Raw genomic sequence first — 17,959 nt, 5'->3', positions numbered from 1 at the left:
TCATTTCCCCCTAAATTAGGTAGCCAGACAGAAAGCATTACCCTGGTTGCCTCTGTGTAAGGTCCTAAATCCAAGACATGGGAGGAGACTGATCCTCCAAGCTCAAAGGGTTCCTTCCTGAAGAAGAGAGGAAAAAAAAAAAACAACTTCTAATGGTTGAAGAATTCCATGCTGTGGGGAATTCCCAGAAATTTGTAGCTGGTGAGAAATTGGCCCAGCAAGTGCTGGAGGATTCCATCCAAGCTATCAGAGAAGTCATCTTAAAGAAGGCAAGAAGTTTTGCTCCTGTGTTCCACAGAGGGTGGGAAAGGACATCTGAAAAGAGAACAGCAGGTGTGATGGTTGAAGAGCAGATGCAGGAGATCTGGCTTCAATCCTTGGCAGTGCGTGGTCCTTCCAGTGCTGCCCGGAGCAATGTCCATGAGCAGAACCTGGAGTGCCTCTGAGCACTACCAGGTGTGATACAAAAACCCAGAAAAGTTGATTAGGGACATGAGGGGTGTTGATGGCAAGATGCGAGTTCAAGAGTTAAAATGGGGCCAGAGTGATAATACAGCAGATAGGGGAACTGGGTTTAATCCCTGGCACCCCATATTGTCCCCAATCCTGTCAAGAGTGGCTCCTGAGTACAGAGCCAATAGTAAGCTTTGAACACCATGTGGTGTGACCCCAACAAAAAGAGTAGAAATGAACCATGAGGGTGTGTATGGAAGGTTGCAGGCACAGAGGTAGTGAGGCAGAGTCACAGGTTCTTTGCTCCACAAAGAGAAAGGAACTACCATCTTAGGAGAAGTGTACTCGGGGCCGGGAAGGTGGTGCTAGAGGTAAGGTGTTTGCCTTGCAAGCGCTGGTGTAGGGCGGACCGCAGTTCGATCCCCCAGTGTCCCATATGGTCCCCCCAAGCCAGGGGGGATTTCTGAGCGCATAGCCAGGAGTAACCCCTGAGTGCAAACAGGTGTGGCCCAAAAACCAAAAAAAAAAAAAAAAAGAAGAAGAAGTGTACTCAGCTAATTTATGAAAATAGAAATGTGATAGGCATTTAAGAAAAATGACAGGGCCCGGAGAGATAGCACAGTGGTGTTTGCCTTGCAAGCAGCCAATCCAGGACCAAAGGTGGTTGGTTCGAATCCCGGTGTCCCATATGATCCCCCGTGCCTGCCAGGAGCCATTTCTGAGCAGACAGCCAGGAGTAACCCCTGAGCACCGCTGGGTGTGGCCCAAAAAGAAAAAAAAATGACAAAGGGGCCGGAGAGATAGCATGAAGATAGTACATTTGCCTTGCATGCAGAAGGTTGGTGGTTCGAATTTCGGCATTCCATATGGTCCCCTGAGCCTGCCAGGAGAGATTTCTGAGCATGGAGCCAGGAGTAACCCCTGACCCAAAAAAACAAAACAAAACAAAAAATGGCAAGGACATGTAGGGTTAAAGTTAAGGTGCCCCAGATGATGTGATAGGCCCCTGCCCACATGCTCCCTCAGCTCCTCCTTATGGTCTGAGTGTGCTTCTTGGCCTTTTTTCCACATAGCCACTCTGAGCAACAATAGAGGCAGCGTCACTTGCCAGTGTCACAACCAGTGATGCCAGAAACTCAGGGTTCAAATCAGAGCCTTGAATGCTCTGCAGGTATTCAAGCCTTATTCCCAGCCACCAAGGGAATTTTCATATTTTTGTTTTGTTTTGTTTTGGAGCTATACCCAGTGGTGTTCAGTACTTATTTCTGGCTCTTTGCTTATGGATCACTCCTGGTAGGGATCAGGAGATGATCAGGAAACCAGTGGCATACTGGGGGTGGAGTCCAGGTTGGCCACAGACAAAGCAAGTGCCCTACAGGCTGTACTGTGACTCCAGTCTCCCAAAGAAATTTTGAAAGAATAAGCACATGCTTTGAAGCAGTTATTGATTGGGACGCCACCTGGTAGTGCTCCTGGCGTCACTTCCATCTAAGCCTGGGATCTCAAATTTGGGGTTTTCACCAGCAGTGCATGAGTTCAGGGCTTTGTACCTTCTCATCAGCCCAATAATTCCCCCCCCTTTTTTTTTTGGTTTTTGGGTCACACCCGGCAGCGCTCAGGGGTTACTCCTGGCTCTGCGCTCAGAAATCGCTCCTGGCAGATTTGGGGGACCATATGGGATGCCAGGATTCGAGCCACCGTCCTTCTGCTTGTCAGGCAAATGCCCTTACCTCCATGTTATCTCCCTGGCCTCATCAATAATTTGTCATATTTAATGTCTGTCTGCACCTCTCCTCCAGCTCCATGCCAAAGGACCTCTGTCATCTGGGAGCTGTAACAGGATTCGGTCCTGAGGGTAGAGGATGAGCGAGGGATAAGTATGATGTGGGCAGAATCCCTGCCTGGGCTCCTCAGGGGGGTTCAGGGAGGTTGTTGGGCAAATTCTGGAGGTATGTGAAGAGGAAAAGGAGCTCCCCCAAAGGTGGACAATAGCCATGTGGGAAATCTTTTCGAGCCTAACTTTAAAACCTGGGGCAGGTTTTAGATGGCTCTTAATTCTTGCAGCTATGAGGGAGGGCCTTTGAGAGGTGGGGTGTCTGGTAGTCAGTCAGCCAGTCAGTGTCATACAAGTAGAGCAGAGTGAGGTGGAGATAGGGGTCCCTTCTGACACCTATGGGACTATAAGAATCTTGTGAGGAAGAAACAGTGGCTGGTGTGGCAGAGGCTGAGAAACTTCCATACTAACTCTCCGGTCCTAGTCTGGTCTCCTTTTAGACTTTTAGGGTGCACTCATCACCTTATCACATTGGCACTTATCAGTGTTCAGATAACCGAATGTGTGGAGAACCTGGCATGGGGCCTGAGTGCAGAACTGAGTGAGGGTTCAATCAGGGGGGCCGGGAGGCAGAGAGGGGGAGTAGCACTTTCTTTTTTCTTTTGGTTTTTGGGTCACACACAGCGGCACTCAGGGAATCCTCCTGTCTCTACTCTCAAAATCGCTCCTGGCAGGCTCAGGGGACCATATGGGATTTGAACCACCGTCCTTCTGCATGCAAGGCAAAGGCCCTAGCCCCACATTTTAGTATTACACTCATTGGGGCCAGAGAGAGCACAGCCGTAGGACGTTTGCCTTGCACCTGGCTGACTGGGACTGGCCCAGGTTGGATCCCTGGCATCCCATCTGTTCCCTGAGCCTGCTAGGAGAGATTTCTTTTTTGTCTGTTTTTGTTTTTTTTTTGGGGGGGTCACATTCAGCAATGCTCAGGGATTCCTTCTGGCTCTATGCTCAGAAATGGCTCCTGGCAGGCTCAAGGTGGGGGACCCTATGGGATGCCATATGGGATTCGAACCACTGTCCTTGTGCATGCAAGGCCCTACCTCCATGCTAATCTCTTTGGCCCTGTACTGAATTCTTGTTTCTTGTTTTTTTGGGGGTGGGGGGCGGGGAGGGGTCACATCCTGCAGCGCTCAGGGGTTCCTCCTGGCTCTAAGTTCAGAAATAGCGCCTGGCACGCTCCAGGGGGGACCCTATGGGCTGCAGGGATTCGAACCACCGTCCTTCTGCATGCAAGGCAAATGTCTTATCTCCATGCTAATTCTCCGGCTCTCCCCCGGGACGGGACGCAAGCCACTTTCCAGGCCTGGGGGCGACGGCGGCTCCCGGGCGCCCCCTGGCGGCTCGCCCGGCTCCGGCACCCACAATGCTCGCGTCGCCGCGCTCGGGCCGGCCGGCTCCAAGATGGCGCAGGCGATCTTCGAGGCCCTGGAGGGTGAGCGCGGCGGCTGTTCCGCCCGGCGCCCCCTCCCGCCGCGACCTCGCGGCGCCGGGCCCGGCGGGAGGGCGGCGTGGCGGGAACAGCCGCGGGGCGGGAGGGGGGCTCGAGCGGGAACAGCCCGCGGGCGCCTGGGCCGGGCCGGACTGCGCTGCGCTGCGCGGCGGGGGGGTGGGGTGGGCGGCGGGACGGGAACAGCGGCGGCGGGAGGGGGCCTGGTGGCCGGAACAGCCGCGGGAGGCCCAAGGGGAGGGGCGGGGCCTAGGGGAGGGGGGTCGGGTGGGGCACACCCCAGAGTGAGTGGTCCGAGGTCCCCCCACCCCAAGCAAGGGCTGGAGGCTGGAGCCAGCCTTCTGGGCCCGCGGGGTGGTGGTGGTGGAGCTGGAGAGCAGCCAAGGGATGCTGGGGGTCAGGCAAGGCCTGGGGGGAGCAGGTTGGGGTGCATGGGGTCATGGGGGGCCCTGCCCACAAAGAGCCCCCCGCTGTGGATCCGTGTGTGAGGCCCCCCACTGGGAAACGATTGGTGCCACCTGGGTTGCAAGTGCAGGCCCCGAGCCCCAGATCTTAGAGGGATTGATGGGATCCTGGCATGGGCACCCTGGCATGGGCGAAGGGGAATGTAGGCTTCAGAGACAGCAAATGAGGGCATCCAATAATTTGCACCTGCTGGGCATGCAGAGGAAACCTTTGCGACATTCAGACTAGATGCCAGGGCAGACTAGATGCCAGGTGGGTGCAGGCCCTGCCTAGAATGTTTCTGGGAAGGGTGTCATAAGAGGGGTGACGGTGAGTGTACACCCTAAAAGTAGGCCAGACTAGTGGGATGTGACTAAGACTTTTCGAGTCTGGTAACTGCAGGACGTCTACTTTATGTTCCTCCACTGCTTAAAGGATCTCAAGAACTCTCACTGTGACATTAGGGTCCCCCTTTCTTAATTTAGGGATAGTTTCAGGACCCATCTTTTTTTATTGTTTGTTTTTGTTTTTTGTTTTTTTTTTTGGCCACAACCCAAAAAAAGTGGAAACTACTTGGCTGATATTTAGGAGCAACCCCAGTCTGACAGGCTCTGCAGCCTAGCAGGGAAAAAGTTGCTGTTTGTTTGTTTGTTTGTTTTTTTGGGGGGGTCACACCTGGCAGCGCTCAGGGGTTACTCCTGGCTCTACTCTCAGAAATCGCTCCTGGCAGGCTTGGGGGAACCATATGGTATGCCGGGATTCGAACCACCGTCCTTCTGCATGTAAGGCGAATGCCCTACCTCATGCTGTCTCCCCGGCCCCATGTTGCTTTTGAGTTAAAAAAAAGAGCCAGGTCAAAGAAATGTAACTCTGGTGTTACTCCTGGCTATGCACTCAGAAATCGATCCTGGCTTAGGGGATCACATGGGAACATGGGGGATCAAACCATGGTCTGTCCTAGGCTAGCCGCCAGCAAGGCAAACACCCTATAGCTGGCCCCTTATATTTTAAATTTTGGACCACTCAGCAGATTTGCTCAGGGCTTACTCCTGTCTCTACTTAGGATTGCCCTTAGCAGTGTTCAGGGGACCTTATGTGGAACTGAGGGATCTAATCCAGGTAGGTTGCCATTAATTAAGGCAGGTGACCTATCCACTGTACTATCTTTCCAGATCCATTCTCTGGGACTCTTTGAACCACACACTCCCTGCCCCATAACCCAGTTGCTGTAGGCGGCTTCTGTCCTACAGCTCTAGTGGGCTTCAATGAATCCTACTTCAGGGAAGTGGGTAAACATGGACTGGTGGTGAGATAATATGAAGAAATGAGACCACACAATGAATGTATAGGGAAACACTTCTGGCCAGCGTGTCACAAATTCAATCTTCATGCTAGGAGTATTTTAAAGGGTGAAACGACAGTGTTGGACATGAAAGGAATTTCACATTCATGAAAAGCAGAAAGTTTTAGAAAAACAGAAACATTAGCAGTAGGCCTGTTGGATATACATAACAATCTAACTGGCTTGGCAGCTCAGGTGAAAAGGATCTATTTGAGAAGTCCTGAGTTAGAAGGGAGAAAGTTAGCCTATCAAAAAGCGGAAACTGGTGCTCGCTTTGGCAGCACATATACTAAAATTGGAACGATACAGAGAAGATTAGCATGGCCCCTGCGCAAGGATGATATGCAAATTCGTGAAGCGTTCCAGATATATATATATATATATATATTTTTTTTTTTTTGGTTTTTGGGCCACACCCGGCGGTGCTCAGGGGTTACTCCTGGCTGTCTGTTCAGAAATAGCTCCTGGCAGGCACGGGGGACCATATGGGACACGGGGATTCGAACCAACCACCTTAGGTCCTGGATCAGCTGCTTGCAAGGTAAATGCCGCTGTGCTATCTCTCCAGGCCCGCGTTCCATATATATATATATATATATATATATATATATATATATATATATATATATATATATTTTTTTTTTTTTTTTTTGGTTTTTTTGGTTTTTGGGCCACACCCGGTAACGCTCAGGGGTTACTCCTGGCTATGCGCTCAGAAGTCGCTCCTGGCTTGGGGGACCATATGGGACACCGGGGGATCGAACCGCGGTCCGTCCAAGGCTAGCGCAGGTAAGGCAGGCACCTTACCTTTAGCGCCACCGCCCGGCCCTTTTTTTTTTTTTTAAAGCAGAAACTGCTTGGCTGATATTTAGGAGCAACCCCAGTCTGACAGGCTCTGCAGCCTAGCAGGGAAAAAGTTGCTTTTGGGGCCGGGTAGGTGGCGCTGGAGGTAAGGTGTCTGCCTTGCAAGCGCTAGCCAAGGAAGGACCGCGGTTCGATCCCCCGGCGTCCCATATGGTCCCCCCAAGCCAGGGGCGATTTCTGAGCACATAGCCAGGAGTAACCCCTGAGCGTCAAACGGGTGTGGCCCAAAAAACAAAAAAAAAAGAAAAAGTTGCTTTTGAGTGAAACAGAGCCAGGTCAAAGAAATGTAAATTTTGTACCTGGCTTGGAGATTTTTTGTTTGTTTGTTTGTTTTTGGCCACATCTGGTAGCACTCTGGGGTTACTCCTGGCTTTATGCTCAGAAATCGCTCCCAGAAGGCTCGGGGACCATATTTGATGCCGGGATTCGAACCACCATCCTTCTGCATGCAAGACAAACACCCTACTTCCATGCCATCTCTCCAGCCTCCTTGGCTAGGAGTTTTGATGACTTGGAGCAAAGTTCCTGACCAGGCTTTTTGTTGTAAATGGGGCTGACAGAGAGATGAAAATTGTCTTGGTTTCGTTTGCTACTGAAAATTCTCTGGGCAAAAGAATTTGTTTAAGACCAAAATTTGGCCTGTAAATGTACAAGGGAGAAATAATATTTAGGCTAAATAATGTGAAGGTAATGTAATGCCAGTACCATGACATGAATTTCAGAAATATCTCCAGAATTCCTCAACTCTCCACTCAGGGGTAAAGCTTCCGCAGCGGGCCTTTTGATGGAATTCCATGGGGTTAACAGTTCTCCGCATCAGGAAAATTCAGAAATTTCATCTGACACACCTATGGATAACTCCTTTAATTGGAGATATAGAAACTATTTGGGGCCGGAGAGATAGCATGGAGGTAGGGTGTTTGCCTTGCATGCTGAAAGACAGTGGTTCGAATCCCGGCATCCCATATGGTCCCCCGAGCCTACCAGGAGCGATTTCTGAGCATAGAGCCAGGAGTAACCCCTGAGCACTGCTGGGTGTGATCAAAAACCAAATATATATATATATATATATATATATATATATATATATATATATATATATATATATATATATATAATCTATGGTGTTGACACCTGGTGACCAAATAGTCACAGAATAAGTAATTGTTGAAATAATAGAAACCAGGGCAAAGTGTCCTGAACGACAGAATGGCACTTGCCTTGTACATGACCACCTGGGTTGATCTGTGACACTCCATATGGTCCCTTGAGCCTACCAGGAGGGATCTCTGAGCACAGAGCCAGGAGTAAGTGCTGAGCACTGCTGGATGTCTCCCTATCCCTTTTTAAAAAAGGGTCAGAGAAGTACAATATACATATATATGTTGCTGTGTCCACTGAGGCTGACCCTTGTTTGATCTGCCACTCTGGGCACCAAGATAGGTCAGTCCTGAGTACAACACCAGTAGAAGTCTCTGAACACTTCTCAGTGTGCTCCTAGGACCACTCCCTCCAAAAAAGAGAAATTTTAGAAATGATATAAAGATTAACCTTAGGAACCAGAATGATAGTACTGCAGGTAGGGCACTTTTATGTGGCTGATTCAGGTTTGATTCCTGCTACCCTCTAGGGTCCCCTAAGCCTTGCCAAGAGTGATTCCTGAGCGAGAGCCAAGAGTAAGCCCTGACCACAGGTGGGTGTGACCCAAAAGAAAGAAGAAAAAGATATCCTAGCTGATATTCAGTGCTGTAATGGGTGAGGGTGTGATAGTAACCTCTAGGAATCTGTTACAAAAGGGAAACCCACTTTCTTTTGAATTTCTCAATGTTTGAGTTTGTATTTTGTTTTTAGCTTTGGGGCTATACCTGGTGGGGCTCTCTGTTAGTGCTCAGGGAACTGTGTAGATCCAGGGGTTGAACTCATATTTATTCCACATTTAGAGTATGTACTACAGCCCTCAAAGCCATTTTCTCAGGCCCCAGCCTTTTAGGTTTGTTTTTTTGTTTTGTTTCGTTTTGTTTTTGTTTGTTTGTTTTTTGGGTCACACCCGGCAGTGCTCAGGGGTTACTCCTAGCTCTGTGATCAGAAATTGCTCCTGGCAGGCTCGGGGACCCTATGGGATGCTAGGATTCGAACCAATGACCTTCTGTATGAGAAGCAAACGTCTTACCTCCATGCTATCTCTCCGGCCCCAGCCTTTGAGTTTTTACTATGAAATTGTAAATGTGAGATTGGAGAGATCATACAGTGGGTAGAGTGCTGGTCTTGCACACGGCTGACCTGAATTCAGTCTCTGGCACTTGATCTGGTCCCCCAAGCCTGGCGTGTGTGTGTGTGTGTGTGTGTGTGTGTGTGTGTGTGTGTGTGTGTGTGTGTGTGTCTGTGTCTGTGTCTGTGTCTGTGTATATGTGTGTCTGTGTGTGTTTGTGTATGTCTGTGGTGTGTGTGTGTCTGTGTGCGTGTAGGGAGGAAGTGAGGGAGAGAGAGAAGGAAGGGGGGGGAGAGAGAGAAATGGAGAGAAGAAAAACCAGTTCTTAGCATACTATAAGACATATGTGGGGCCCGGAGAGATAGCACAGCGGTGTTTGCCTTGCAAGCAGCCGATCCAGGACCAAAGGTGGTTGGTTAGAATCCCGGTGTCCCATAGGGTCCCCCGTGCCTGCCAGGAGCTATTTCTGAGCAGACAGCCAGGAGTAACCCCTGAGCACCACCGGGGGTGACCCAAAAAACCAAAAACCAAAAAAAAAAAAAAATGACATATGTGGAGAGAGAGCCAAAGAGAGAAGAAAGGGAGGAGAGAGAGAGGGGAAAGGAGAGAGAGAAAGGGAGAGAAGAAAAACCAGTTCTTAGCATACTATAAGACATGCCCAACTAGGGGAGGTTGCAGAACTTCAGAGATCTGTGGGCAGGGAACATGCCATGCCCTGGGGAGAGCTCTTCAGAGTCACAGAACTTTATGTGGGTGAATAGCTAGAGATGAGGCTTCTGAACTTTTGTCTTGAAGTCAGTGTGGAACCAAGAAAGGGCTTTCTGCAGGGCATTGTTAATGGGCTCTATGCTTAGGGGGATCATATGTGGTTCTGGGGATCCAACTGGGGTTCACCCCATGTAAGGCAAGCATGTATTTCTCTCTGGCCAATTTTGAAATTACTTTTTCTGTAGATTTCATGCATCTAGTCATAGTGTACTCTGATGATTGGGAAATATGAAATCAGTTGGCTTCTCAAGAAAACAGAGAAATGGGCTAGAGCAATAGTACAGTGGGTAGGGCATTTGCCTTGCACAAAGCTGACCTGCATTTGCTTCCCAGCATACCGTACTGAGCACCATTAAGATGAATCTTTGAGCCAGCGTAAGCTCTGAGAACCATGAGGTGTGACCCAAAAGCCAAAAATAAATAAGTTTTTTTTTTTAAATAAAAACACAGTGTAGCTATATGCATAGGCATATTTATGGGATTTGTGGGGTATGGTTGGGGGTTCACTTAGGATTAGAGGCAGCCATTAATCAGAAGTCCAGCCTAGTGGGGCCTAATGACTGAGAAAGAGTGACCCACCAGTACATGTGGCTTCATGGTACAAGTGCTCAGGACCAGTGGTAGAGCATTAGAGCATTTGCCTTGCATGTGGCCTGCCCGGGACAGACCCGGTTCTATTCCTGGCATCCCATATGGTCCCCTGAGCTTGTCAAGAGCAATTTCTTTTCTTTTCTTTTCTATTTTTTTTGTTTGTTTGTTTTGTTCGGCCACATCGGTGACGCTCAGGGTTTACTCCTGGCTAGTTGCTTAGAAATCGCTCCTGAGGGGCCGGTGAGGTGGTGCTAGAGGTAAGGTGTCTGCCTTGCAAGCGCTAGCCAAGGAAGGACCACGGTTCGATCCCCCGGTGTCCCATATGGTCCCCCCAAGCCAGGGGCAGTTTCTGAGCTCTTAGCCAGGAGTAACCCCTGAGCATCAAATGGGTGTGGCCGAAAAAACAAAAAGCAAAAACAACCAAAAACAAACAAACAAACAAACAGAAAATTGCTCCTGGCTTGGGGACCATATGGGATGCTGGGGGATCTAAACGTGGTCCATCCTAGGTTAGCCTCGTGCAAGGCAAACACCTTACAGCTTGCACCACCACTCCGGCCCCCAGGAGCGCTTTCTGAGCACAGAGCCAGGAGTAACCCCTGATCACCACCAGGTGAGGCCCATAAAAACAAACAAAAAAAATCTGCTTCTGGGGCCGGAGAGATAGCATGGAGATAAGGCGTTTGCCTTGCATGCAGAAGGACTGTGGTTCTAATCCCAGCGTCCCATATGGTCCCCCCAGCCTGCCAGGAGCGATTTCTGAGCGTAGAGCCAGGAGTAACTACCGAGGGCTGCCGGGTGTGACCCAAAAACCAAAAAAAAAGAAAAAATATGTATTAATCTATGTCTCTCTGTGTGTACATATATACACATGCATGTATATGAATACTGAATGAAAAAATGAAAAAATGAAGTGCTCAGAATCCAGGTCACTCAGTTTATTGCCCTGCAGCCTTGCAGTCCTTCTGGTATGACCCATGACCTGAGGTGGTGACTAATATTCCTACTTCATATTCTTTTTTTTTTTTTTTGGTTTTTGGGTCACACCCAGCGGTGCTCAGGCGTTACTCCTGGCTGTCTGCTCAGAAGTAGCTCCTGGCAGGCACGGGGGGTGGGGGGGTGGGGGTGGGGGGTGGGGGTGGGAGTGGGGGGGGGACCATATGGGACACCGGGATTCGAACCAACCACCTTTGGTCCTGGATCAGCTGCTTGCAAGGCAAACGCCATTGTGCTATCTCTCCGGGCCCTTGGTTTTGTTTTTTGAGCAACAACCAGCAGTGCTCAAGGCTTATTCCTGGTTTTGTGATTACATCAGGGATCATTATTGGTAGGGCTTGGAACACTATGAGTACTGGGGAGCCACATGCAAAGTAAGTGCCCTATCACTATACTATTACTCCAACTCTCAGAGTCTAATTTTCTTATTTTAGGGTGTAGGGTAGCAGATAGAAATAAGAAAGGCAGGGGCTGGAGCAATAGCACAGCAGTATGGTGTTTGCCTTGCACACTGCTGACCTGGGACCAACCTGGATTTGATCCCCGGCATCCCATATGGTCCCCCAAGCTTGTCAGGAGTGATTTCTGAGCACAGAGCCAGGGGTAACCCCTGAACAGAAATAAGGGCATCACTTGCAACTCCACTTCCTGGACTATATCTCAAGGGCCCAAGAAACAAAATGGAGAAAAGACATTTGCACCCTTATGTTCCTTGCAGCACTATCTTCTACAATAGCCAAAATCTGAGAACAACCCAAGTGTCCAAAAGTAGATGACTATGGGCCGGAACGGTGTTACAGTGGTAAGGCATCTGCCTTGCCTATGCTAGCCTAGGACAGATCGTGGTTCCATCCTCCAGTTTCCCAGGAGCAATTTCCAAGTGCATAGCCAGGAGTAACCCCTGAGTGTCACTGGGTGTGGCCAAAAAAAAACAAAAAAGAAAAGAAAAAAGTAGATGACTAGATAAAGATATACAATAAAATAGAACTTGTCCATAAGATACAATCAGGTTGGAGAGATAGTACAGTGGGTAGGCTGACTTGGTTTTGATCCCAGGTATTTCATAGTCACCTAGCTCCACCAGGAGAAATTCCTGAGCAAAGAGTCAGGAAAAAACTCTGAGCATAGCCTGATGTGACTTTAAAACAACAGCAACAAAAATAAAATAAAAGATACAGGGGCCGGAGATTTAGCACAGTGGTAGGGCGTTTGTCTTGCTTGCAGAAGAATGGTGGTTCGAATCCCGGCATCCCATAGGGTCCCCTGAGCCTGCCAGGAGCGATTTCTGAGCATAGAGCCAGGAGTAACCCCTGAGCGGTGCCGGATATGACCCAAAAACCAAAAGTAAATAAGTAAATAAATAAATAATAAAATAAAAGATACAGTGATTTGCTGCTACATGGAGGGACCTGGAAAGTCTCATACTGAGTGAAGTTAGTCAGAGAAAGACTGACACAGAAAGATCTTCTCTCATATGTGGAATATAAAGAAACAAAGGTGTACTAACAAATTACTAAAGACAGTGGAATCAATGTGAAAATTGGTGTTTAATAGGAAACATGCCACTTAAGAGGGTTGGAACATTGTAGACCTGAAAGACAATCATGAATAACTGTAATTTTATAATGGGGGAATTATATATGAAACTCTATCAGCAACAGTACTATAAACCACAATGGAAAAGCTTAAGAAAAAGAAAGCACCTCAAAAAGCAGACTTGTGTATATGTGTGTGGGAGCAATATGGAGGGAGCATTGGTGAAAAAGTGGATACTGGGGAAGGATTGGGTGTTGAAACATTGTATGCCTGAAACCCAGTTATGAATAATTTAGTAATTTCATGATGATTAAAAAAATAAAATGACTAAAAAAATTTTTTTAAAGGGAGATCATGGGGCTGGAGAGATAGCATGGAGGTAGGGTGCTTGCCTTGCATGCAGAAGGATGGTGGTTTGAACCCCGGCATCCCATATGGTCCCCCGAGCCTGCCAGGAGCAATTTCTGAGCACAGAGCCAGAAGTAACCCCTGAGTGCTCCCGCTGCCGGGTGTGACCCAAAAACCAAAAAAAAAAAAAAAAAAAAAGATTAGTCAACCACTCTTATCATTCTATCATTCAAAGAGCAGATATTCTGGCTGGTCTGCAAAGAGACAAAGGGAAGATTATATACTGAAGGGACCAAGCTAATTATCTATCTTAGAAAATTGAAAAAAAAGATCTTGGGGCTGGAGAGAGAGTATAGGGATTAAGATACTTGCCTTGCAGGCAGCCAGCCTTTCCTTTTTGATCCCTGGCTCTACAAATGGAGCCCTGTGCATCTCAGGACTAACCCCTGAGCACATAGCCACTGAGCATTGCAAAACATGGCCCAAAACACACTCCCTCTTTCCCCTACCCTTAGAGGCACAAAGAAAGAAAGAGAATGGGGGCTGGAATGATAGCACAGTGGTAGGGTGTTTGCCTTGCAGGCTGCCAAACCCAGAATGGATCAGGATGGGTTTGATTCCTGGCATCCCATAAGGTCCCCGGAGCCTGCCAGGAATAGATTTCTGAGCACAGAGCCAGGAGTAAACCCTTTATGCCACTGGGTGTGTCCCCAAAACAAACAAACAGACAAAAAAAATAAAGAGAATGAAAACTTACTAAAAGTCTACAATACTTTTCATTACCAGAACTCAGACATTCCCTAGTTGCAAGCATTTGGGCAGTGACACAATTATACTAGGGTTACTATGCTTCCAGCCACAATCTTGGCTTATGTTGCTGAGGCAGAAGAAGAAAATCAATCAGGGCCCAGCCAACTACCTCAGCTATATGAGCCTTGTAACAGGTTTAGTTTGTAAGGGCAGCACCTCTGCTGGATGCTAGCCCTCCTTCAGAGAGGGTATGTTTCCTTTTTTTCAGGGATGGACAACCAGACTGTCCTGGCCGTCCAGTCACTATTGGATGGCCAAGGAGCAGTCCCTGACCCCACAGGCCAGAGCGTGAATGCACCCCCTACAATCCAACCACTGGGTGAGTATGTGTTTATGTTCACCGTGGGAAGAGTAAGTAGTTCCTCATGAAAAAGAAATGGTGCTCATCAGGGGTTGTGGGAGAAAATTGTGCAGTTTGTCCACCAGGATTTCTGCTGAACAAGCTCACGTTTCTGAATCTTGACCTCAGAACAAGCTCTGGTATCCGAATCTTCTCCCTTCTTCTAAGCCTACTCACTCACAAGGGAAGAAGTAGAATCATACATCTTTTTTTATTTTCTTTTTTAAAGTCCGGACATACCTAGCAATATTCCCTTCCTGGTGCTTTGAGGTCACCTCTGGTAATACGAGGGAAACATGTGGTGCCAGAGATTAAACCCAGGCCTGCTCCACCATTGAGCTACCTCATCAACCTTCAAACCACTTCCTTTTAAGAGGAAGTTACAAGTATAGCATGCTTCTGCTGTTGTCCCGAGTTTAGACACATAAGAGTCTACCCCAGAGAAACCTGGGAAATACATATTTAAGGCCATATTTCCCACTAAAATTTATAATACTATTTAAGGGGAAGAGTGACTATTGAGTGATGGGTATTTTTTGGGGGGGTCACACCTGGCAGTGTTCAGGGGTTACTCCTGGCTCTGCACTCAGAAATCGCTTCTGGCAGGCTCGGGGGACCACATGCGATACCGGGAATTGAACCACTGCCGTTCTAGTTTGGTCTTGTGCAAGGCAAATACCCTACTGCTGTACTATCTCTCTGGCCCCGACATTTCTTTTTTTTGTTTGTTTTGTTTTTGGGTCACACCTGGCAGCACTCAGGGCTTACTCCTGGCTCTACGCTCAGAAATCGCTCCTGGCAGGCTCGGGGGACCATATGGGATGCCGGGATTCGAACCACCAACCTTCTGCATGAAAGACAAATACCTTACCTCCATGCTATCTCTCCGGCCCTTGGCCCTGACATTTTTGTTGTTAATATTTTTGGTGCTGGGGATTGAACCCAAGCCTCATACTTTTAACTGTACAACTGAGCCACAGCCCTGGTCCTGATTTGCCATGGCTGCTTGGCACAGTGCATGATTTGTGGCAACCCTCAGTGATGGGTAGTGGTAGCTAATCATTTAATTTTTCATTAAATTAAGCATCCATGAGGGTCTCCAGAATATGTGCCTAGAATATGTTTCCATTATGGTGATGAGTAGAATATATTTTCTTCCCTGGGAAAGTGTGATGTGGGAGTTGTGTCCAGAGAAGGAACTGTGGCCATAGGCATTAGGAAGATGTCCTGTATGGGTCAGAGCAGTAGTACAAAGGGTAGGGTGCTTGCCTTACATACAGCTGACCTGGATCCTATCCCTGGCATTCCAGAAGGTTTCCCAAGCTCCACCAGGAACAATTTCTGAGTGCAGAGCCAGGACTATCCCCTGAGCATCGCAGGATATGGCTAAAAAAAAAAGGATGTGCTAGAGGAGATGACATCTGGGTTGACTCTTGGAGAATGAATTTTCTCAGATAGGCAGCATGGCCAGGAAAGCAAAGGAGACAGATACCCAGTGGGTATCTTGGGGCTCCCTGAAGTCTGATGACCAAATTTAGCCATCTGAATTTATTCACTTTGAAGTGGATTTACTTTACTACTTGATATATAATTTTTCCATGTCTGGGTGAACGTGGTCCTGCAGGGTTTTGCAGGGTTTTGCAAACTCATCAGACACGAAGCCTTGACACTGTCTGTCCCCTAGGTCCCAGAGCTTTGGTAAATTGATTGGCTGTTATGATTTGTTTCTCTTGAGTCTCCCTCTGATTTATCCACTTTCACTTTTTCCCTGATCCCTTCCTCTTTCTGCTTGTCTGCGGCTGTTATCCCAAGATGATGAGGATGTCTTTCTCTGCGGGAAGTGTAAGAAGCAGTTCAACTCACTGCCAGCATTTATGACACACAAGCGGGAGCATTGCCCGGGGAGTGCCCCTCCCCTGGCCACCGTCTCACTGGCCACCAACAGCATCTACACACCTTCGGCAGCCCCCACGGCAGTCCAGCAGGCCCCACCTCCTGCCAATCGCCAGGTACTCGTGCCACCGTGTGTTTACGCATTCATCCATTCAGCAGAATGTGCTTGTCGCAATTCAGCCTTTGATGGGGCTTACTGATGGAGGGATGATGAGGTCTTTCTCCTCCAGCTCAGAGCGTCTGTCACCCCGTTCAGCCTGCAGTACTGAGGTGAATGTGTCGGGTATAAAGCTAACAAGCAGTCAGGCGTCAGAAGATATCAGCTTTATTTGGCGGACATGGCTGAAGCCAAAAGCCCCAGAATCAGCCCTCGAAAAAAGCCCCGGCCTTCCACAGACCCTTGCTTTTATACATGAGAATCAGGTACCACCGTAGGGTGGGAGCAGAATGCCAGGTCACCCAGAATACCTAGGGTAGGGCACAATCACTGATCAGGGATCAGAGTAGGATCAGTAACATAATAATCCCATGGAAATGTTTACATACACAACAGTGCTCAGCCACTCAGTAGGTATAAGACTCTGGGGTGGAAGGCCCGGAGAGATAGCACAGCGCATTTGCCTTGCAAGCAGCCGATCTAGGACTAAAGGTGGTTGGTTCGAATCTCGGTGTCCCATATGGTCCCCCGTGCCTGCCAGGAGCTATTTCTGAGCAGACAGCCAGGAGTAACCCCTGAGCACCGCCGGGTGTGGCCCAAAAACCAAAAAAAAAAAAAAAAAAAAAAAAAGACTCTGGGGTGGTACAATGAGGTCCTGTACACACTTGGGTGAGGAAGACGGGATCCAATTAAAGGTTTCAGCCCAAAAATATAGGGCCCAAAAACTAAATACAGCTTTCATGTAGGACCTTGTATTTATTCCCAGCATTGAAGGAAGAAAGATAGAAAGTAGGAAAGAAAAGAAATACTTTTTTGAACACTGATTTTGAAAAGACAGCTGTATTTTTTTTCTCTTTTTTAAAAAAAAAATTTGGAAAGAAGAGAGAGAGGGAGGGAGGAAGGGAGAGATAGAGGGAGAGAGAGGGGGAAGAGAGAGTGGAGAGAGAAAGGGAGGGAGGGAGCAAAAGGGAGTTGGGGGAGTGAGTGAGAAAGAATGAGAGAGAGAGCATCTGTATTCTTTTTTGTTTTGTTTTAATTTAGGCCACATGTAGCATGCTCAGGGGTTACTTCTGACTGCATTCAGGAATCACTTCTGGCAGGCTCAGGGGACTATGGGAAACCAGGTATTGAACCCCGGTCAGCTGGCAAGGCAAATGCCCTACCCATTGTGTTATCGCTTCAGCTCCATAAAACAAGATGTCTTATTATTGGGCTTTAGAGTTTGTGTCTTAGAGGAAAATGTGACTTATTCTCCTCATTTGGTGAGGAAATGTAGATTCAGAGAAGTGGAGTGACTTGCCCAGGATATACAGCAGGGACCTGTAGTATTACAGCCCTTGCGATGGGCTTGGACCCACAGAGGTGACCATGGAATCTGAAGACTAGATTTTTTATGTCATATCTTTCAGTTCTTTCCAGAGTCTCTGACTTTCTTTTCTGATTTTTTTTTTTTTTGTCTGTGCCACTGTCCAGATCTCCACGTATATCACTGTGCCCCCATCTCCACTCATTCAGACTCTGGTGCAAGGAAACATCTTGGTGAGCGATGATGTGCTCATGTCCGCCATGTCCGCCTTTACATCCTTGGACCAGCCTATGCCCCAGGGACCCCCACCTGTGCAGGTAAGAAGGGGCTGCTGTTTCTCAGCACGCCATAGCTTGCCTTCTGGGGAGGTCTGAACACCTCAGCAGGGCAGCCCTCTTGTGTTTTGGAAACTTCCGTGTTCATTTGGGATCTGGAGCATGACTTTGAAGTTTCAGAGTTATAGTTACTCTAATATAATTTCTATTTTTATTCTCAGAGAAATAGCTAAAGTTACTCTAATATGATTTCTATTTTTATTCTTTAAGAACTAATATTAAAAGGGCTACTGGAGAGATAGTATAGGAAGATAGGAACTTACCTTGCTTGTGACTGTGTTTT

The 17,959-nt window shown here is 48.0% G+C and overlaps 1 protein-coding gene and 1 non-coding gene across 2 annotated transcripts in view; both read left to right on the top strand.

The window, feature by feature from the left end:
* Positions 1–4,519: 4,519 nt before the first annotated feature.
* Positions 4,520–17,959, top strand: part of ZNF341 (zinc finger protein 341) — a 49,302-nt gene continuing 35,862 nt past the window's right edge. Inside the window, exons 1-4 of the mRNA XM_049779158.1 lie at positions 4,520–4,646; positions 13,854–13,964; positions 15,798–15,994; positions 17,509–17,658. Of these exons, the coding sequence (XP_049635115.1) occupies positions 13,856–13,964; positions 15,798–15,994; positions 17,509–17,658 (456 nt within the window). The 5' untranslated portion in view covers positions 4,520–4,646; positions 13,854–13,855. The remainder of the gene's footprint in view (positions 4,647–13,853; positions 13,965–15,797; positions 15,995–17,508; positions 17,659–17,959) is intronic.
* Positions 5,789–5,895, top strand: LOC126019700 (U6 spliceosomal RNA). The gene has a single exon (XR_007499328.1). It is a non-coding gene; the product is annotated as a U6 spliceosomal RNA (small nuclear RNA).

Source organism: Suncus etruscus, chromosome 9, assembly GCF_024139225.1.
Source record: "Suncus etruscus isolate mSunEtr1 chromosome 9, mSunEtr1.pri.cur, whole genome shotgun sequence".
Taxonomy (NCBI): Eukaryota; Metazoa; Chordata; class Mammalia; order Eulipotyphla; family Soricidae; genus Suncus; species Suncus etruscus.
Note: the sequence above shows the minus strand (reverse complement) of the source record. Positions and strands in the feature narration are given on the sequence as shown.